At 40.5% G+C, this 19040-nt stretch overlaps 1 protein-coding gene across 4 annotated transcripts in view; it reads left to right on the top strand.

Moving 5' to 3' along the window:
* TMEM178B (transmembrane protein 178B) overlaps window positions 1-19040 on the top strand; it is a 226811-nt gene that overhangs the window by 45615 nt on the left and 162156 nt on the right. For 3 of the 4 annotated variants that reach the window (XM_086884922.1, XM_023937911.2, XM_023937916.2), the window contains exon 2: window positions 12458-12571. In XM_086884922.1, the coding sequence (XP_086741048.1) occupies window positions 12458-12571 (114 nt within the window). Of the gene's footprint in view, window positions 1-12457; window positions 12572-12873; window positions 15794-19040 lie in introns of those variants that run through there. The other variant, XM_086884921.1, reaches the window with a different exon arrangement.

Genomic DNA, 19040 nt, shown 5'->3' with positions numbered 1-19040 from the left:
GGCTACTGAGACACAAGCCTTTATTAAGGCTCAGACTAGGAGTATAGAGTATAAAAGATAAATTCTGAGCTTTCAGTGTCTGAATAAATGCCTGTTTCCATAGTCCCTTCTCTCTAAATTGGAATTTCACTAGTGTGGTGTTAAAGGCCTGCTCTGCACCTTTCAAGTGGTGCTTAGAAGGAGAGCTCTTCTTTGGTCCATGGTGATGGATCTTTTGGGATATGGTTGCCTCCTCTTCTGTCAGGATGGGGATCATAAAGCAGGTTCTTGAATTGTAAAGAGCTGAATAACACTTCAGGCCATGAATCCTGGTTGGATTCTGCTGGCCTTTCAGGCACAGGGATTGTGAGACGCATTGGGTGGTGACAAATGCACACAAAGGTGTTCAGATGTGTAGTGCTCACCTTTCAGACAATGCTTATTTCTGCCATTCATGGAGTTCTATTATCTAATGCTTCTCAGTGCACTTTGAATTGTGTCTTTCCTTCTATACATCTTTCTTGACAGGCAGCAGAAATATTTAGTCCAGCTTGTCCTGGTCAGTACATCTTACATTGCAGTGAGTGGGAGATCTTCATACTGTGATCCTCTGATTTGATTTGACATTTCAGATGGGAAGGTGCAAAAAAGTGGTAGATGACATTTATTGAAAGACAAGGGTATGTTATAGGCAAGGGAACATCATGTCACAAAACTCTCCTAAAGAAAATTCCAGTCTGCCCTCCAATTTGCACTGGCCCAGCAGTAGATGGGATGAAAAATTCTCATCCCACACCTTAATACATTTAAATATACATCAGCTTTGGGCTTAAGCTAGGGTCACATGATTTTATAACAATCTAACTTTATTTGGCATTTAAAAAAATAATAGGTGCTCTTAGACCTATAGGGGTTTTCCCTACTTTATTCTGCTGCCCTGTTACATAAGTTGGGCTGGCTTCTGCTATTTTTTATTTCTGCATTAAAGCACATATTATAATATGAAAGATTATAAGAGAAATATAATGAATCTTAGCTGAAGTGCTTGGTTACTAAATACCTTTGAGACTTGACTAGAATAACTTAATTCCTTGCTCAACATCATGCTGGCAACAGGTCATCTCACTGCTAACTTTTCCATAGCTGGCAGCTATTGGCATTCCCTGTTCCTTGCAGATTTGAACTGGGAATAAGCAAAGGGAAGGATTGGGCTGGAGAGAAGTTTGGTCCCTTCTCTGTTTCTGGTTCCCTCTATCCCCATGCAAGGGCGTTTATCCTTCCAGTATTTTCATCTGCTGTGAAGCGTGTTGTTGTTTGGTGCAGTGTCTGCAGCAGTGTTGAGATTCTAGCCCAAAGTTGTTGACTGAAGTACATTTGAGTGCAGCAAGAACTTGATGCACCAGAAATGAATTACTGTAGCATTTTTGGAGAGGTGCTCAATGCCTAAGCCTTCTGTACACAAGGGCATATGATGGTATTGCAAAACTCATCACCGGATAAGTAAGGGCACAGTCCAGTCAATTGGAAAAATATTTTTTGATCACATCCAGCAACTTTTCCTATTTCAAATACTTCTTCAAGAATAATTTCTTTCTGGTGGGAGAAACCACTTATGATTTCAGGCAGCAGTAGAAAGATTAACAATATCTGTGTCTCATAGGCTTTAGAATGACCAAATTGTGCTTTTGCTCATCTTGGATTTCACAGCACAGTTGTCTGATCTTCTTACCATGATCTTTATCTTCCTTTCCTTTTTCTGCTAGTTGTCTTTCAATTTGTTTGACTATTCCAGGACACCTTTTAAAATACCTACATAGCATTCAATTTCTAAAGGCCTTTATTTGATTCAAGCCCTCATGTACAATACTAAGTCCAGTTACAACAGCCTTGAAGGGGAAGGGCAGTGAGCTGTGCAGTCTTTTGTCCCTCTGAATGTGTTCTCCTTTACAAAGGAAGATGGAGTATCTTTGCAATTTAGTGGTTGTGGCTCACCAGTTAATAATTTGAACAAGGACAATCCAGGGTATGACTTTACAGGGAAGGAGCGTGGCCAAACATGAAGCTGTTCCTCACTTCGGAGAGACATTATACATACTGCCTGTGTAATATAATGGTCTCTGCTCACCAGGAAAAATAATCTCAATGTTTAAGGTAGTTCTAGTAGCTTTTGTCCATCAGGCTATGTGATCTAAGTAGTTATTGAGTTGGTAGAGTTTGAGGCAAGAGATATTATGGACTTGCAGGGAGAAACTCTGCTCACTTAGAGATGATCTCATCTGTTAGCTTTACTCTACACATACGTTTAATAACTGCAGGGGATCCTTGTCTCAGAAGTACTTTATGTATGAAGTGATGTCTTGGAAATGTCTTTATTCCAACCACACTGCCCTATTTTTTTTCTTGAAATAACTAGAATAGGGACAGCATAAAAAAGATTTATGAATCTTAGAGAATCTAGAATATAAAGATGTATTTCAGGATGGAATTTTTCTGCATAAGAGAGAATATGTCCAAAGTCTGTTTGCACAGTTTTAAAGTCTCAATAGAGTCCTCAATGGATAAACTGTTCTCCCTATATCTTGTGCTGATGAGACAGACTATGGGAATAGCAGGGTGTCTTCTTTCTGGTCTATCCATGCTGGAGTCTGCTCATGGGGAAAAGGCCCAGCCTAGTTGCAAAGCTAATGTTAGATTTCTTCCTCGCTTATTTCTTTGATAGGCTAGTTGCCTGCTGGTATTTCAGCTTTTGGAACCGAGATAATTTCAAAAACTGTGGTTTCTCCTAGTTACCTTTAGTTTAAAATGTGCAAAATGGGATCTATGCTAACAGGGGTGTACTCCCCAAATTTAAGGCAAGCCAATTCACCTTTTATATATAACATGTGACTTAGAAAAATACCTCTTAATTTCAACTTATAAGCAAAACGCTTTTTGACAATAAGGAAAAAGCTGTCTCCTTAGTTTAATTATATAAATACCTAGCATATGACTCCTGCCACAAACTTAATTCTTTCTTCTCTTTTCTCCTCACCACAGTTTAATGTTCTAGTTAAAGTTGTGAAACACTGCCTGCCACCCCTGCACTTAGTTGCAGGACAAAGCCTACATGAAAAGATCATAATGATGTTGCATAGCTCATGTCAGTCCTTTCATTTAAGGGATTTCTTTAAAGAGACTGCTGTAGTGCTGAATGTAAGTGTAAGATCCCCTGTAAGTGGGATCTTCTGGGAGATTTGTCTGTGTTAGGTCACAGCCTTATTTCCTCAATGTTGCATGCAAGCATCCTGAATGATTCTGTCATGTTGTGATTTCTGCTGTTTAAACATGAGGTTGAAGTGCTACAAGAAAGCTAAATGCTTTCTCCAGCTCAGCTATTTGTGGTGCTTGTAAACTAACAGGGGATACAGAAAAAAGCTTATGTTCCTCTCACTTTAAGAAGACAACTAAATGTGTCTAGAAAGCTGCATTTACATTGCAAAGTAGCATGTAAAATAGCTTTCCAAGGCAGAGAGATAGGCACCCTTAGACTTCACTGCATGTGATCACAGATACTCAGCAGAATGAGTGATATCAGTGGATCCACCCTTATTTTTTTCTTGACAATCTGGGACCCTGCTTCTCAGATGTCCTTTTGAAAAAGGTTTTGAAGTGGGTTCAGTAATCACCAAGCTTCATGTGAGCATCTTACTATGAGAGTCACAGGGCGTGTGTTGATATAGAAGAAACTTGTCTGTGGAACAGCCTTTGCTGTGCTTTTTCTTTGGCTTGATGGCAGTGCTGAAATATTGCTTTGTTCCATGAGCTATTGGGTCATCAGTGAGTTTTTACTGGTAATTGCTGTCTCACTGACTTTTTATTGATCATTTAATTTCTGCCTCCAAACATGTAGGAGCAAATATTTTTCAGCCCTTTTAACCTCCTTAACTTTTCATTTGTGCTCTGCTTCCCTCTCCCCTGTGGCCAGCCCAAAACAAATGGGTGGACAAAAAGATTAATAGAAGCAAGGAGATGCCTTCCTCCTCTCAAGTGCCCTGTGGCTTGGAGACTGTTATTAATAGCTGAAGTAAAAAAGTGTTTCATAACCCTTTTCTTGCTCCTGCTTCCTTGCCAGCCCCCTTTCCTTGGTCCCTGGAGAGAAAGCATGAGCTCATCACTTTCCAATGCAAATTCAGCTTTTGGTCTTATACTTGGATTCTGTTCTTATCATGGGTGGAATATTTATCTTCTGCCAGCTGGTGGCTTTAAGCAAGCTGCTATTTGCTGGGCTATCCAGAGAGCATGTGAGGAACAGGCCTGGCAAAAGCTGCTCAAGCACTTTATTTTTTCTCTACTCTGAAAATGTTACTGTCTGCTCAATACATATGCACATGTCTTCTGCACCTCAGTCTTTGCTCACACAGTGGTTGAAAAGAAAATGTAGCTATTTTGATGTAGAAACAGAAACTGAAATGTAGGTGCAAGAGTCTGAAATATGCAGAAGTTGCTTTGTGGAATCTGGTCACATAAAGTCCTCACACGACAAAGCTGTTCTGTGTCTGGAGATCCATTATCTTTAGGGATGACTTCCTTCTCATGTGTGCATTGTATCTGATTTTTTCTACATCTCTAGAAATCTAGTGGGTCAGTACTGAAAGGGAGCTGGCAGGTTTTCATCCCAGATGACTTGGAAAGAATGGGAATGGCATGCTGTTGTCTATTACCCCGTTTCCATATGGATAGTACAGTGTTGGATTTTTTCAACCATCCACCCTGCTAAGGTTTTACAAGACTGCCTTACCAGCTGAGCATTGCCTAACAAGTTCCACTAAGCTAGAAGCTCTGAGGGAGTCTTTATATGAAAGTAAAGTTAGATGAGCTGTAGAAAAAAATGGAAGGAAAAAAGAGCATCAAGGTACTGCCGCTCACTCTGAAAAAAAAAAAGGTTCCTCACTTTCCTAATGCAAATCTTTAAGCTGTACATTCTGTTAATGTATTTGCTGGGTATGTGCCATTTTGTGGACAAAATATTTATTTTATGTCTCATCCTTTCAGTGGCTCTCAACTCAGTGGATACAGGCAAGCTTTTCCCTCATGTAAAACTGGGGATGCTGCAATCTTCTGAGTATGTTTTCCTGAAGTTCTGTGTTCATTGCATTTTTTGGTGGCTAGTGAAGGTATCTACATGTAAAAAGCAAGTTTAAATAAGATTGTACATTGAAATATCTATTTGCCACTGGCATATTTTGCACTTTTTTTTTTGTTGCCATTTTTCACTGGCTGCACTGCAGACTTTCTGCATTTTACCCCACAAGAAGTCTATAGGTGTGCAATGTGCTTGTAAGTACATTTATAGTTACTTAAGTATGGTTAGGAAGTTGTTGTTTCTTTTCATGTAGAAAATTGTTTCTGAAGCAAGGGAACAGAACCACTTGTGAAACTTAACCTAATGCTGCTGGTGGTTTCAGCTGAAAAAAACCTATGAAATTTAGAAAAATGCTGTAGAGTTTTCAAAGAAGGTTTTTCAGACTTCTAATTGAAATACTGTTTTAAAATTATTCTTCAAAGACCTCAAAATAAGTCACAGATTAATACAGTTTTGTGGCTGTACAGAACTTTTCTGGTGACCTGAATTTTTTTTTTTTTTTTCCCCTGATATGTGGTATGATGAGTTTGAATGTTTGAATTTAAAAGAAACAATTTGTGCTTTGGACCTAATGTTCACTTTGTGTTATCAGGGAGGGGATGTTACTTCAAACTGGCTCTGCTCTTGTACCATTAGTTGAATTTCCATTAGCGCATATTCTGATTTAGCTTTATTTGTGAAGAATCTAATGGACATCATCTCAGGGCACATTGTGTTCTGAACCAAAGCACAGTAACTAGACATGATCAGGTGGTCATTTTCAAAAGTGCACTCCTGTTGTGTGTCACGTGTTCCTGTAGGCACGTTCCTTGTCTCTGCCAATGTGTGACCCTTGGGTCTGTCTGCAAATGGGAAAGGGCACTGGACCAGATCCCTGTCTGCTTTTACTCAGATACCCAGAAGGTCAGTAGAACCTGACTGTTCACCTCTATCCACTTGCAGAGGAGGCAGCTAGGAGCTAGTAATTGAGTCCTACACCCAACAGACAGAAACTCCAGCTCATCAACTGAAAGGAAGCAACAGCCCAATTTCCTGGCAGCTCTCAGCAAGCAGCAATGAGCACCAGGAGTCGTTTCACTTTATCTAGGACAAGTTGCAACAAATCCTGCTGGCAGATCAAGCTGATCCTTGGTGCAGGATGATGCCAGAGCCAGTTAGGAAGAAACCTCATCTCTTGTTCTCATAGTTTGGCCTATGCTGAAACTGAAAATCTATGTTAAGCTTCATTAATTAGAACACTGGCTTCTTTTTATGCATATAAGTTAATGAATATTCACCAAACATGTTGATTAAGGTGGTGCTTCTTGCATATTCTTCCTAGATATTTAGCCCTTTACTCTGAGGTATTCTATTATTCAAAATATTCATGTGGTACCAATGGAATTTTTGATTAGGTATTAGGGGTGGTCAGATGTTGGAATAGCTTCTCAAGGATGTGCACCTCCATTCTTGGAGGTATTTAAAACTTGATTGGACAAGGCCCTGAGCAACATGATCTGATTTTAACTTCAAAGTTGTGCCTCTTTTGAGAAGGGCATTGGGCTGGTTGACATCTACAGAACCCTTTTTACATAAATAATTCTACAGTTAATGCAGAAGAATAATGTTTCTGCATTTTTGGTATTAATGTATTTATAGATCTGGAAAAAAATATGTCACCGGTACTTTCATGGTTAGTGCTACTCCAGAAGTAACAAAGTAATTCTGTTAAAGATGCTACAATGTTTTCTAAAAAAGTCGAATTTTTTTTTCATATAAAAAAGTCATCCTGAGCTCATTAACTAGTCAGCATAGCTGATTGCATGATTGCAAGCTGATTGCAATCTCTGATTGCAGTTATGTCATAGCAGCTGGTCAAAGTAGAACATAATTTCTCCTTCTATCCTCCTCCAAGGTTTAATTTGACCAGTTAATTACTGCTGAAACTGCAAGAGTCTTGCCTGTATTAAGGTACCTCCAGATGAGTTTTGATAACTCATAAGAAATGATTAAAAGTGAGGGCAGCACATACATCTGCATCTGATAATTCTGGAATTGCACCTGAATTGCCAGGACTAGTTTGAAGAATGTAAAAATTTTAATACAAATAAGCAATGAACTTTTAAGGTGAGAGAAAGAAGACTTTTAAGACAACAATTGATACATATGCCACATGGAATTGCTTTTTGTAACCAAATCCTGGTCCTAACTATGATTGTAGCCTCTGGAAACCTTACTGAATTGCTATGCTAAGAAAAACAACGCACTATGAACTTCCTCTGCTCTAAAGATTTTCTGAAGATAATGTGAAACAATTAGAGGCTAAATGACCAATCTACATCTCTTTGTTTGCTATGGAGATAGTCAGCGTTGAGGGAACAGTAACCAAACCATGGAATTAAGGCAATCTCTCATACTGAAGGCTGTTTCTCATAATGAAGAGCAAATATATGTAGTGAGTGCAGTTTGCAAGCCAGAGGCTAAGATTTGTTTTACTAGGAAATGTTTGTGTAGTAATTCTCAAACAGGTTTGTGAAAATTAGAACTAGCACAAAGGGTGAATTTTCTGGAATTGCTTGCTCCAAAACAGTTCATCCAGAGGTATCTGCAACACAGAAGAAGGAAAAGCTGCCTGGAGGTAGTGAAGGCTCAGAAATATCCACACCAGTCTTTTCAGAGAAGCTCATAAAATCAAAAGCTTTGACAGGAGATGTAGTAAAACAAATACTAGCTTTACATCTGGATCCTCTTTAGAAACCAATATGCATACTCTAAGAGATGAATGGGTACCCTCTGGTTCAGATCTCTGCATGTTACAGAGTGCAAGGTGACTTTCAGTCCTAGCTTGTGGAGTCTGGAATGGCTGCCCCTAAGCTCATCCAGAGTGAGTGAGCTGCTGGCTCCCTGCATCTGAGTTTCCTGATTGCTCTAACACAGGGACTTCTGCGAGCAATCTTAGTGTGGGAGAAATTTATATCTGTGTCTGCAAGTCCTCTAGCTACCAAAGGTAACTTATTCACAGGCATTGGGCTCATCTGTAGCTGAACCTTTAATGATGGTTCTGCAATCTGCAGCCCTGAAAGCTGAGGCAGGGGGGAAGTGTGAAATATTCTACTCCTCAAAACAGGAGGGGACTACTCAGGTCACCCATGCAAGTAACTCTTGGGCTGGATCTGAGTGGTATTACTGTCACCTGTCTGCTCCCACAGGTTACCAGTTTGATGAAATACCACGTCAGGGACTACTTTGTTGCCAGCTCGCAGATGGGTTGGTCTGTATTATGAAAAGTACTAAACTATGCCCTCCCACTGATGCTGTAAATTCATCAAACTTGGTAACCACCTTTGCAGAAGTCTAACTGACCAGGGCAAATGCCTTTGGGTGCTTCTGAGATCCAAAACTTGGGACAGAACTAACCTTGGTGGCATTTTGAATTTTCATTCCATTTTTTAAATGAACTGTGGTAAAAATTGCTTGGAGCAGTTTGAAAGAGTTGAAATATATTTAAGGGAGTGGTGAGGGCAAAATGGTAATGAAGAAATACTGGTCCAAAAGTTCTGAAAAAGTTGTGTGTTCACCTACCAGACAAATACAGTCTAGACACCATCACTATGACCTTAGTTGATCACAACCCTCTTCTGTTTAGAGTGGGATAATGGTTCAGTCACTCCCTGCATTGCCAAACACTTTGAGACCTTTACTGGGATGGTGTTTACAGATCCAGTAATGCAGTGGTACCTGAGCTTCTCTAGCAGCTGGACTAACATCAGCATGCTAGTTGGTAAAATTCTAAAAATTGAATAGAAAAACCCCAGTGTTTTCTGGTGGTATTTCTGCTGTGGCCTAGGTTAAAAGTTTTTCTTGTAAGGGAGAGAAGAGAAAGTATTATGGAATGATAAGGTGATAGTATGGAGCAATGATTAGCAGATATGGGAAGGAAACTGAGCAGCTAAGTGAGTCAGTAAGAGGAGGTGCAGCTTTGATGCTGTGAATACTTAGCTGCTTAGGATGAAGCTGTCTCTAGTTTCTTTATCTCAAATTTGTTTGTCATCTGATCTTTGCAGGAACGGGGGTTTGCCAGCCACAGTTAACAGCTGCTGAATCCCCTGAGCATCTGTGCTTGTGATGATGGTATAGCAGAGGTTTGCTCTGCATGGTTCAAGTTGCATCCTTCTGCTGGTCATTTTCTTAGCACTCTGTTGGAAGATGTCAGCTACTTTAATTTAGGTTTTTCAGCAGGCGTTTCCCTTTGGTCAGAGAAGCATAGGATATATTGCATCTGTCCCTGGAGCAGCTTTGTGGTGGTTTTCGTGTTTCTTGTGGCCAGCTATAACTCTTGCTGTGGTGGCTCATAGCTAAAAAAATCCCCACTCACTGCTTTGCTCTATAAATACCGTTCCCAGATATTGGAGCAAAGCGCAGAGCAAAGCTGCAGTTGCATTTGGTCTAAGTTTGTGCTGAAGGCTGGGGATGCTCCATACATAGCAGATACCCTATTTGAGGGTGTGGAAGAGAAGGCTTGCTTTGCTTCCTACCCCAAAGACTGGAGTGAGCATAGCTAGTAATTCTTCTGATGGTAAGGATTTTGTAAGCATTTTCCTGAGAAGGCTTTCCAGCAGAGCAGTAGTTCTGACCCTTGATGCTTTTGCTCTCACAGGGGCCTGCAGGAATTGGATCTTTAGGCATTTTGAATATTGTTCTCTTCTGTGTGGAACAAGTAGGGAAACATCAGAAGTATCAAGTCATCACTGTCCATAAAATCTCCTTCTCCTAATTTTTATTGCCAGGTCCAGGCAATTGAAAGCCTTTTCCTTAAGTTAAAAAGTTTATTCTCAACTCTAGATAGAAATATGCTGATGTAGTTGCATTGACTCAGCAGAGTCACTCTCCTACACTTGTGAGAGTGGGCTTAAATAAGTGGTTCATGTTTAAATGCCAGGCAATCACAAGCATTGTCATTTTGGGCCATGAAAACCTTGAGTTTCTCAGTAAGATGCTGTCTGCTTCTGCTGAGTGGTCACTATTGCTCCCTGGTAGAGCTGGCAGGGCTTCAGTGCCCTCTGTGAGCTGCCATGCCAAGTGCTGTACCATGCCCTATTTGCCCACTCTGATTGATAGTGGTCCCAAAGCTACCTTTGTGCACTTTAATCTCATTAGAGCTATGAGGAAGTGAGCATAAGCCCAAAATTATGGATATGGTCAAGTGATGACCTGAATTCGGCCAATAATCTCTTTCTGCTTTAGGCTTTGGTGATAGAAGTGATATTGAACAGCTTGCTGCATTACCAACAAAAGTCTTTGCAGAATTAGAAATCTGATGGACCTACTAGAAATTAGCCTTTTTGGTTCCAGAAAAGCTGCAAATAGAATAGGATTTTTTCTCCCTTCTTTCTGTAAGCTTTTATTTTGTGTCTTGGCTCTGTGTGTGTACTGTTCTATATAAATCTCTTGTTTGGGCAGGTAGCTGATAACTTAAAGATTAATTTCTGACAAATAAGCATTTATTGTTTTCTTGCTGATGCCGCTAATCTATGAAAGCAACTGAGCAAAAGGGCATAAGGAAACCTATAAGAAAGTGAGGTTGTGATTTGGGGATTTTTTAAAAGCTCTTTGCACACTAGCTGTCTTTTTATTTAAATACTATTCTTAGTTTGAAACTTTAATTCTGGGCGTACATTTGGTGCCCAGATGGTGCAGACTCACACAGAAGCCCATCACGCTGTCAGGGCAGGCGGATACATATGTAAATATTTTGCCTTTTCCCCCTATAATATTTGGCTCTGTCTAATCTAATTGCTGTCAAAGGCAGAATGTGAAGAATACTTAAGAGAAGCAAACAATGAGGACCTCAAATGTTTATACTACACTAACTCTGGAAAATGCTGGTAGACTGTGCTGTAATTAATAACTTGTTTTGTGGGTTTTCTTCTTCATGCTGTGAATTCATGGTCTATGATCTAAGTTCAGGCCAAGTAGTATCTTACAACCCTTAGTAGAAACCTGTATTTGTAGTGGTTTGAAAGCATATTTCACCCTGTGGAACTGTCAATATAAGGCTAATGGGTCTGCCTTTTCAGTTCAGGCTGGCAGTAAGGGTCCTCTATCTGCCTCCTTATGTATAGTGCTCTTTATTATTTATATAATTCATTGTTTCATTTAATTTATTATATTGAGTGCTCATCTTAATGTATTTTTAATACATAAAAGCATTTCCATCATTGCTCCTTCTCTGACTAGTGGTAGCTAATAACAAACAGCATGGCCAACCCCATTAAGGATACCTATTTACTTATCAAAGGCCTGAGCTAAAATAACATAATGTTAGTGGGAAAATTACTTTCATGAGCTTTGACAGCTTAGTGAGAAGGTCTAATAAAGCCAGTGCTAGTTGAGAATGCCGGCAAAAGCAAGGTAGGAAACCTGACTGGCTTTCATCAATACAAGAACTGTTACACTGTTACAGGTTTCTGATCAGATATGGAACTTGGCTAGGCTGTAATTCATGGAAAGCATCAGACTACACCAGATGCTTTCTTCTAAGGACACTAACTATGCAGAGAGATGCCAGCAGATCAGATCCTAGAGGGGAAATTATTGTACAGGAAGGAAAGTACTGGTAAAAGGAGATGTAATGATGTGACCAGAAGACATCAGAAGCAGCACATGGTTCTTTTTTCCATGGAACATGGGTGAAATTCTGAGGGAAATACAGAGAAAAAAATGGCCCATTCAGCCATTGATGTTGCCATCTGAACCTCGTTGTTCAGCTATGCCAATGAATTCTGTCTCTGAACCTGCTGTTAAAGTGTCTGTGTACCTTCAAGAGACAGTGTAGTCTGTCGTGTCCTTCTGCTGTGGGGTGGAAAGGGTCAGGAAATTATCACTATCTAAATGTGTAATTTTTCTGTGTTATTTTTTTATTATATAAGGAAAGATCGAAGGTGTTTGCTTTGTGTATTTCCTGAAGTATGGGCATTGAGTCATGACCCTGACTGCACAAAAAGCTAAGACACGGATTTATAGTTTCTATATGTTAACTGCATGGCAGTCGTTAGCTCATAGTTCAGAGAGACATGAAAGAAGGGGTAATTTGCCACACAGATATCTCATGGTGAAAGTAGACACCAGCAGCTATTCCAGGGCCAGTCTGGAAGGTTTCTGGAATGTGTGAAAGATAAACTTCCTGTATCATAAGTTTGGATCTGAGCTTACGTGGCGTGGGTCAGAAACAGTGCTGGTTGGCACGGTGAGCAGGAATGGTAGGGATTGCTTTGCTCCTAGGCTTTGGTTTTTTGGTTGCCAAACCCATCTGGCCTATGGCTGGCAGGACACGTTACATTCATTTAACCAGGCTTTTCTGCATTTTGCCTTTCCCAGGAGCAATTGAGCGGTGCTCGTACATCAAGTACCACTACTCCTCAGCCACCATCCCCAAGAACCTTACCTACAACATCACCAAGACGATCCGCCAGGATGAGTGGCATGCCTTGCGTAAGTGTCGCTGCCTTTCTTCACCCTTCTCCTCGTGTGCAGGCGGGAGGTGCTCCCTGATAAATGAGAGCAGAGGCTTTGAGTGACGGCCTGCTCAGAGCCCTCATCTCACATACGGTTTGTCTCTGTAGCAGACGGATCGATTTGTTCTTAGGACCTACATCTCTGTTTCTGCTGCCGACTGGAAATTCTGCTGAGGCATGGGAATGTGGCAGTGGGGAAAAGGCATTTGCATGCAGGGATTAATATTGAGTTAAATACAAAAATGAATAACAAAATCAATGCCCTATTTTTTAATTCAGTGAAATGCTCTGTACGTGAGCACATTCTCATGCTGCTGCTGCTGAGTTTCCTGCTTCCAGGAGAATTCATTGCTGGCTTTTATTGTAGACTGTGCCCTGCTGCCAGCAGCTCCTGTGTGAGTGTAATATCACTCTCCTTTGAAGATCTCAAAAGAGAATCACTGCACCCTTTAAGGCACAAGGAAGGAGTTCAGCCCTCAGTGATAATTGTAGCCAGTGGTCACCAACTTGTAATGCTTGCTGAAGTGACAAGACCTGACAGGAATGGAATTGCCTTGGGACGTATTGGCTGACCTTAAATCTTGTCTCTTTCTCATCCTGGAGAAGGAAAAGTGTTTTTGCTGATAAAATGCAAGAGGTAGAATTTCACAAGGAGGGATTTCACTGCGACTTCTCTTGTTACTACATAATCATGGGGACCAATGAATGTCCTGAGAGGCTCTGTTTTGGTGGAAGCAGTTAAATCTCCTTGAAGGTGGCAGGGGTTGAGGCAATACTGATTCTGCTTGAGAGCCTTAAAAGGTGATTGTGAGCTTCTACTCTGTCAGTTTGAGAACTGTGCCCATGGTGTTCCCATGGCTTTCAGTATGTTTCACTTCACCCTTGTGTGGCTCTTGCTTTGAGAGGGTCCTTTCAAGCTCTGACAGAGAAAGTGCAATATTATAATTGATTTCCTCTCAAGACCCTCCTTTTAGGGTCTTGCTAAATGCTTATTTTTTTTTTTTAATGTCTTTGTGGATAAATACATATTTCTATTGTGACATGACAGAGAAAAGGAATAACTGAAGTTATGCCTCTCAGCAGATTGTAAGAGGTTGGTCTTGCAAAATACTCCGCTATGCTAATTTGTCCCTGAAATCAGAAGATCAGAAAGTTGAGTTTGCTTCAGGTTTTCTCCTACCACATGTCTTTTCAGTTGGTGCAAATTTTATGTTAACGTAAAATGTAACAATGTTCATCTATGGGAAATAAAAGAAGTGCATCCACCACCCAAGACATCTTCTGTCAGGGCTCATAGGGCAGCAGGAAGGGGCTTTGGTTTGTACTTTTTTGTGTATGTGTAGTTTTGCCACTGTTGTAACAAGGAATTTTCTGCAATCTGGGAATCTCACTGTTCAAAAATTATTTCCTAAAATTAATCTTTATCTCAGCAATGGCTCATATAAAGGGTTTTACCACTGGTCAATCTGACATTTCCAAGTCAGCCTGGCCATTATTTTGCTCTGAATATTTTTCTGTTTCTTTTAGTGAATGTTGAGACAAGCAGCAAAAGAAGGGCCCAGGCCTGGCTATCTTCTTTCTCTTGACATGGATTATTTTAGCATGAGATAGGGGGAAAAAAAATAAAAAGTATTTCCTGAAGAAACATGGGGGGGGGTGGGGAATGCCATCTTGGAGAACTTCAGAGGAACTGGAAAGGAGAAAGCAGGATATCTGGTCACCCTAGTAAAGAAAAATGCCTTTTCCAGGCTAAAGCCACTGTTATAATTTGCTGTATTTGTATTTCAGTTGCAGTTATTTTCTTTTTTTGGTGTATGGACAGCCACCTGTGGTGCCTGAAAAGGAAATCTGTTTTGCATGTTCAGTGGGTTGGGGATCAGAGGAGAGAGGGCTCTCCACCATAGACTGCAAACTACTTTTTTTTTTAGACTGGTGGGCAAGACTGATGTTCCAGCAGTTTGCCTTGAATTGCAGGAGTGGGTGAGGGACAATTAATTTGAGGCTGAGGACCTTATGGCACCATTCAGCACACAAAGCAGATACTCCTCTAGCTGTGCTGTTAGCTGTACTAGAAGAACCTGAGAGAGCAGCTGGTCATAGAGGGATGGTTAGAGCTGACTTTACCATTTTTGATTTTATCTTCTTTTCATTCTGTTTGACATTTTCAAGATGGAACCTTTGCTTCAAATTGATTGCCCATGGCAGTATAAGCTGGGGAAATAGGACTTGTCTTCTCTGCAATCACTTCCTCTCAACTTTCTCTGGTTAAACAGGGATAGAGGGAAGGATGATTGTAGTATTGTCAGTTCTTGCCTGTCAGGAGATAAATGTTCATCTAATTAGACAAAGCAAGTCTCTAGATGAGCTGAGAGAGGAAAAGAGAAGCAGAGGAAAGCTGTGTCCGACAACTTTGATTACGAGTAACTGTCTTTAAGGAAGATGGCATTTACCTTGTCACACTTTGGCCCTGGCCTTGAGTGCAAAACCTGATCCATAGGTTTGTTTTCTGAAAAATGAGACCGGCATCATTGATGCTCTTAGAAATGAAGGTGCATTACTGCAGTAAAAAGCCAAGAAAATGTGAGCAGGTCTCTATTTATTCACACATTGTTCCAAGTATTTTATGCTGTTCCTGTAGGTTCACTCTCATTATGCTACAGATGTGTTCACAAAACCTAGGAATGTGCTCGTGGCAGGGGTTTGAACTGTAGAATATGGTGCAGGTATTCAGAATGAAGTGTTTTCAGGTGATAAAACAAATATTTCAACTTCAGGCTTGTGTTTTAAGGAAGCTGACAATAAAAGGGAGGCTATGTTGATGTTAATTCTTTAGTTTTCTTGTCCCAAAATCTTCAGAAAACCCTTATCTGGAATATTATAGCAAAGCAGTTGAAAGGCCATGTTTGTAATGAAAATGGCAGTACCTCCAAGGCAACGAGGGGATGTGCTATATTCAGTTTAGCATCTTCCAGGAGCCAACAGAGCTGTGTTCCTTAAAGCCACTGAGGGGTAGGGAACTCAAAGCCCAGGGAGTGTCCAGTCTACTGTGTTACACTTTGGGGAATAAAAAAACATGTGTTGGGTTGATGCTGTTTTTTTTATTTTTTTACACCACCAGAAGGACTGTAGTAAGGTCATTTTGCTTTAATCCCTGGTTTGCTTTGTGTGGGTGTGTTTGTTTTGTTCTATTTTTTTAGTAGGCTATAGGCAACCCCTGCTCTATATTCATCTTATGCTGCACTCTGAGAATTAACTGTTTCATGTAAAAGAGCCATCTTCCCTCCAAGGTGGATGAGGAAACTACTGTGGCTTTGAAATGCTGCAAACAAGCAAGTTGCTGATGTGTGTTCTTGAAGAGTGAGATTTGTTTTTCTCTCAGAGAACAAGTGCAATGACTCCCTCTTCCCTTTCTCTTGCCTTGGTAGTTGAAAATGGGACAATTGCTGCATGGCACTTGGAGCCTTTGGCAGAGCTCCCAGTGGCTTGTGTTAGAGTGCATGAAAGTCTCTACATCAGAAGAGAGATAAAAAAATCTTCCTTGTCCCCGAAAGCTCTAGTTTTGCTGATTCACAGAGCCTATTATGTGAGGTAGATAGTTGGGCCTAGAAGCCTTTTATTTTTCCTTCCTCCCTATATGTCGCAAACCTGATTTTGTACTTTGGATTTGAAGTACAAAGAAGAGGGAATTTGTCTGTTCTTCTCCAGCTTACCATTGCCTTGTCAGCCTGTCTTCCATAGCAGCTGTGTTTTGTGTCCAGGAATCTGAAGAGTGCTGCATCTGGGCAGGAAGTGGCTGGAATTGCTATGGAAACTGATTTTTTCCTGCACAGCTTAGAAATTGTGTCACCAGACTGCTTTAGAGTGAACCAGTTCATAAACAGGTAGCCGGTGCTTCCTAAGTGTTTAAAATTTCCTGGGCTTTTTGAAGATTCTCCTTGCCTGGCAGTGTGGGATCTCCTTTGCCTGTCTACCACCCCCATGTTTCTACTGTAGGACCACAGGACATGGGCTCTGAATTTAAAGTATCAGTGGAGACAGCTGTGTTGTCAGAACAACAATTATAAAGCTTTTTATTGGAGTGATAACATTCATTTGCACTCTGGAACTGCAGCGCTCCTGTGTTTGTGGTGGTCTAAAAGCCATTTGCATAAAAAATGAATTCTAAAGTCAAAAGTAATAGCCTGGAACATTCTGAGAAGAGCAAGTATTGGAGGAAATGAGTAATTTCTGCAGGGTGTACAGAGTGGTAATATTTTAATTCATACGGCATCTATCCTGAAACTGAGTGTATTTTATTTATCTTAATGCTCTGAATTCTGCAGGATCCTACAAAGCACTCAAATACTTCCTTATAACCAGTAAAACTACTGAAAAATTATCCAGCAACAATTAACACTCAGGAAAATGCCTGTACTTCAAATTTCTGTTATGTCTAGACTTCTAATTTCTACAGAATTCCAAAGCTTTCTAATTCCATGGAACATGAAGTTGATATTTGCACAGAAGCTCAATTGGTAGCTTGACAATGCCTTGGTAACACCAGCTTATGCACTTGGCCTCATCTGGTATTATAAGCAGCAATAAATATTTAATTGTTGCATTTTTAATAAAGGCTGACCCCAGAATATTTTTCCTTTTTTTTTTTTTTTATGGATACTAATGAAAACATGAAGTAAATAGGCAGCATCCCACTTTTCTTCGTCCTTTCTTTCTCTCCCTCCTATGTGTCTACAAGGAAATCCTGCTTCATTTTTAAACTACCTGGGCCCCCAGATGGAAGTACACCCTGAAGTATGGCCCTGTCCTGCTGGTCAGTGCCATTTGGCTGACAGTATGATGTCATTCCTTAGTGCATTGGTTATGACAACAGACAGGGCAGCCATCCCAGAGGTTAGTCAGGCAGCAGGTGCTCACATGCCTGGAGGTCTCCTGTTGTTGGATCTTCATTGCATTTGTTGTTCCCACAGCTAATGACCAGGTGGTAGTGACAGACCTTCTCATTTCCCTCTCTCTCTGCTCTAGGGTTTTCTTGATATCCTGCTATTTCAAGCTAAGATACAATTTTTTTTTTTTTTTTTTGGCATGGAAGTCTAAGACCTATTTTGAAATCTGTAAGGGATTTTATTGCCTTCTGCTAGGCTTCATCTTAGGATCTGCTAATATGCCTGTGACCTTAATACCTACATTGATGAATAACTTTCCCAACTGCATACTACTTTTCATCTGCTTCTTAGGGGCAGAAGAGCAGGGGGTGGAGTAAGGGAGGAGACCACTAGACCTAACCTCAGTCCTGAGCTGACAGGGGTGCCTGAATAGCAAATATGGATAAGATTTAGGAAGGGAGAAAATGAGGACAAGGAAAGGGGTAAAACAGTGCTGGAGAGCTGGGAGAGGTAAGAGGAAGGATTACTAAGCATTGCAATTGGGAAAAAGGTTGGAATGGTGGATTGGAACAATTTTGTAGAGAAGGTGCAAAAATCGTCAAGCTCTGTTGTTTGTGTTGAAGTGGGGAACAAACAGGAAAGTATAAGATCCCCTCCAAAGCCCTGTTCCAAGTGCACAAGTCAGAGGTCTTACTGTACATCTACTGCTAATGCAGCTGTAAAACACTGGCAGAGGGGAGGTCTCATCCTGCTCCCCCAGCCAATAGGTTCTTCCCCAGCTCACATAACGGGGCTCACAGTGAATCAGGATGCTCTTGTTCTGCTGATGACCCTCTTGCCACTCTTCTGAAACAGTAAGAATCCCCACACTAGAATTTCTGGGTTTGCAGTTTGTTTTTCGCTTGAAGTTCACTTAAAATCAAATGAGCATTTTTAAATTAGTTTTTTATTTTAGTTGCAACTACAAGTGTGTAAAGTTAGGAGATGACCCAGTTTGGGCTGCATACTTGGCTTTAATTTATCTCCTCTAAGTACACTCATTATTGAGTCTTTAATAACTGTAATCACATACTCTTCCTTGTTCCATACATTTGGGATATTTTGTTTTCATTCAATGATTCCTCTGGTTTCTTTTTCATTGCTGAATGTATGGTTGTTGGCCTTTTGAATTGCATATTACACAACTCCTGATCCTATGATGGAGTTAACCTCTTCATGGACTTGGTCACATTTCTAGTCATTGAATTGAAGAAGGACTCGTAAATATAAACATATTTAGTAACCTCTTGTGGTTGACTATAATTTTCATTTTAGGCCTGACAATCAAAGGTAACTTGTTTGGTTTTTTTGGATGTCCAGTTGGATAAAAAGAAGGCTTGAGTTTATTGTAATTCCACAGCACAGCTCCCACTGACTTTCAGAGTAACTATAGAGTGCCACACTATGCAATTAGAATGGTCACCCAGCTCCCACTGAGTCAGAGTAAATGAGGAAAACACAGCTAGGGACCACCACTAAAGAAATTTCTTGGACTGACTTGCCATCACTGAGGAGTTTTAGGGT

The sequence above is a fragment of the Cyanistes caeruleus genome, chromosome 4 (genome assembly GCF_971803275.1).
Source record: "Cyanistes caeruleus chromosome 4, bCyaCae1.hap1.1, whole genome shotgun sequence".
Classification (NCBI taxonomy): Eukaryota; Metazoa; Chordata; class Aves; order Passeriformes; family Paridae; genus Cyanistes; species Cyanistes caeruleus.
The sequence above is the reverse complement of the archived record's forward strand: the minus strand, read 5'-3'. Positions and strand labels throughout refer to the sequence as shown.